The sequence below is a fragment of the Elephantulus edwardii genome, unplaced genomic scaffold, assembly GCF_000299155.1.
Source record: "Elephantulus edwardii isolate Elephantulus edwardi_28Jun2011 unplaced genomic scaffold, EleEdw1.0 scaffold00105, whole genome shotgun sequence".
In the NCBI taxonomy this organism is placed as follows: domain Eukaryota; kingdom Metazoa; phylum Chordata; class Mammalia; order Macroscelidea; family Macroscelididae; genus Elephantulus; species Elephantulus edwardii.
The window spans coordinates 8652064-8654344 of NW_006399855.1; the positions used below are offsets into that span (position 1 = coordinate 8652064).

General features: G+C 37.7%; 1 protein-coding gene across 1 annotated transcript in view; it reads left to right on the top strand.

Moving 5' to 3' along the window:
• Positions 1-560: 560 nt before the first annotated feature.
• The window catches only part of ITIH5 (inter-alpha-trypsin inhibitor heavy chain family, member 5), a 145210-nt gene continuing 143489 nt past the window's right edge, over positions 561-2281 (top strand). The window contains exon 1 of the mRNA XM_006891876.1: positions 561-596. Within this exon, the coding sequence (XP_006891938.1) occupies positions 561-596 (36 nt within the window). The remainder of the gene's footprint in view (positions 597-2281) is intronic.

Here is a 2281-nt window from a genome sequence, read left to right on the forward strand (position 1 = left end):
CCTTGATGGGAGGGATGGATTGAATCAGTGACTGGGGTAAATGAAGGTAGGTGTGCCAGAGACAGTAAACTTGGCACACGATGGAGCACTTTTCAGGTCGCAAGTTGCAAGTGACTCGATAGCACATAAGAAGAAATAAGAACAAAATACATGGAGCCATATTCATTGCTCATGTCTCCAGGAGGGACCAGACTTGGTAGACATCGTAGTAAGAAGGGGAGGGAGTCAGAGCAGGAGGAGACCGTGGATGAGATGAGTTGACACAGTGATTAACAGTGAGATCAGGTGTGTCAGAGATGGGGCAAGGTTCAGAGTCATTGTTCATAGGATCACTGTGAATTGTAGTTGACTCGATGACACATAACAACAACAGCAATGTCTATGTGGAATATTGTTCAGTCCTAAAACAGAATAAAATGCTAATGCATTCTACAGTGGGTTAATTTTGAAAACATGCTGTCAAAACGTTACACAAGGTCATGTGGTACGTGATTCTGTTTACATAAAATGTCCAGAATAGGCACATCTGTGCATGGAAATCAAGCTAGTCATTGCCTAATATGGGGAAAGAGGTGGTATTGGGAAGTGATCCTAAGGTAATCAGAGTTCTTTTAATGAATAACAATGTTTAAAAACTGACTCTGGCAATGGCTGTACAATTCTGGAATAATACTGAAAGATTAAATTGTGTCCTTTAAGTGGGTAAATTTTCTTTTCCAGAAATTAAAGCTCATCTAGCTTTTAAAAAGATATTCCTAAGTCTAAGCATAGTTTTGAAGTTTTTGATATTTCTTGCGAATAGACTTTGAGAAATGCTAACTTATTACTCTCAGCAATAGCAGTTTACACGTCTTTGATCTAAATGGTGGAACACCATGAATAATGTTCAACAAAGTTGGCCTGCTGGTGCAGTGGGTAAGTGCTTAGCTGCTAATTGAAAGGTCAGAGGATGAATCTACCAGTTACTCTAAGAAAGAAAGACCTAGCAGTCTGTTTCCCTAAAGATTAACAACACCGCCCCCCCCCCGAAAAAGAACAACAACAGCAACAACAAGTACCACCACCCTGGTGTCAGTTCCGAGTCACAGGGAATTTTCATCAGGTTTCTGAGGCTGTAAATCCTTATGGGAGGGCGCTGTCTCATCATGTAGTGACTGATGGATTTCAACTGCTAACTTTTTGGTTAACAGGCCTCCACTTTATGCTCTACATCACCTGAGCTTAAAGTTTGTAGTCTAAGAAACCTTGTGGGACAATGTTTCTTTGTCAGATGCCATCACTGTGAATTGGAATGGACTTGATAGCAGGAAATTTGACTGGTTTTGAAATGTTCAACAACCAGCTGTGATTTTTAAATTGCTAAAATTTGAAATTATTACAACTTGGAAATGGCTAATTATGGATGTAATTTATAAAAAAGATCTTCTCACCTCTCTGTGCTTCTACTCTGCACGTGAGAAATGTTAACAAGTCATGTAGAAAAGCATCATAAGAAAATTCAAGGTAACTTTACTTTTCCTTCAAAAAGTTCCTGGAGTTTTGGGTTGAGTAGTAAAGTTCACTAGTATAAAGCTGCCACTTTTAGTCTTTCTTTGGAATAGACATAATAGCAAAGAAGTTACTTTCAAGCTCCAGTGTAAATGAATAAAATACAAGAGTTTAAATTATCTCATTGTTCTTTTAATTTCATTAATGCTCTTAAAACAGATGTAAATGAACTCAACTAACATTATGGGTTAGGAGATAGTTGATCATATATGAGAATTATAGAGTCTAATTGTGGTCTAGAAACTTCCCCATAAAGGAGGATAAGAACTGCTTTTCAGGATGAAAAATACTGTTTGGTGAAAACCCTGAATGGGTTTTAAACCCTTAAAAGAAGTCATTGAATAATGGCATTACAAGGATGATTCATGATTCTTCCCTATTTACAGGTTGGCCATCGGGTCCCAAGGCAACTGAGGCTGTTTCAAAGGCTGGTACGTATATAACCCAAACATCACTAAAGCTTGTTTCCTCATGGGCCTCTTGGCTTTCCACTTTTAATTTTTTTTTTTTAAACCCTTCTATTATGATTTGGGTGAAAGTTTACATGCCTTTCTTCTTCTTTGCTAATAGTGCCTTCAACGGTTATGAACCTGCTTGGGAAAGAATTCTAACATGATGAAATGTAGCATTCTTCTGTAAGATGTTCTCTAAGTGGATTATTCTCTTTGGAAAGAGAACTGATTATTTCATTAGGATTAAAAGGCCAAACTACTACTTGCTCTGAGGGAAAAAA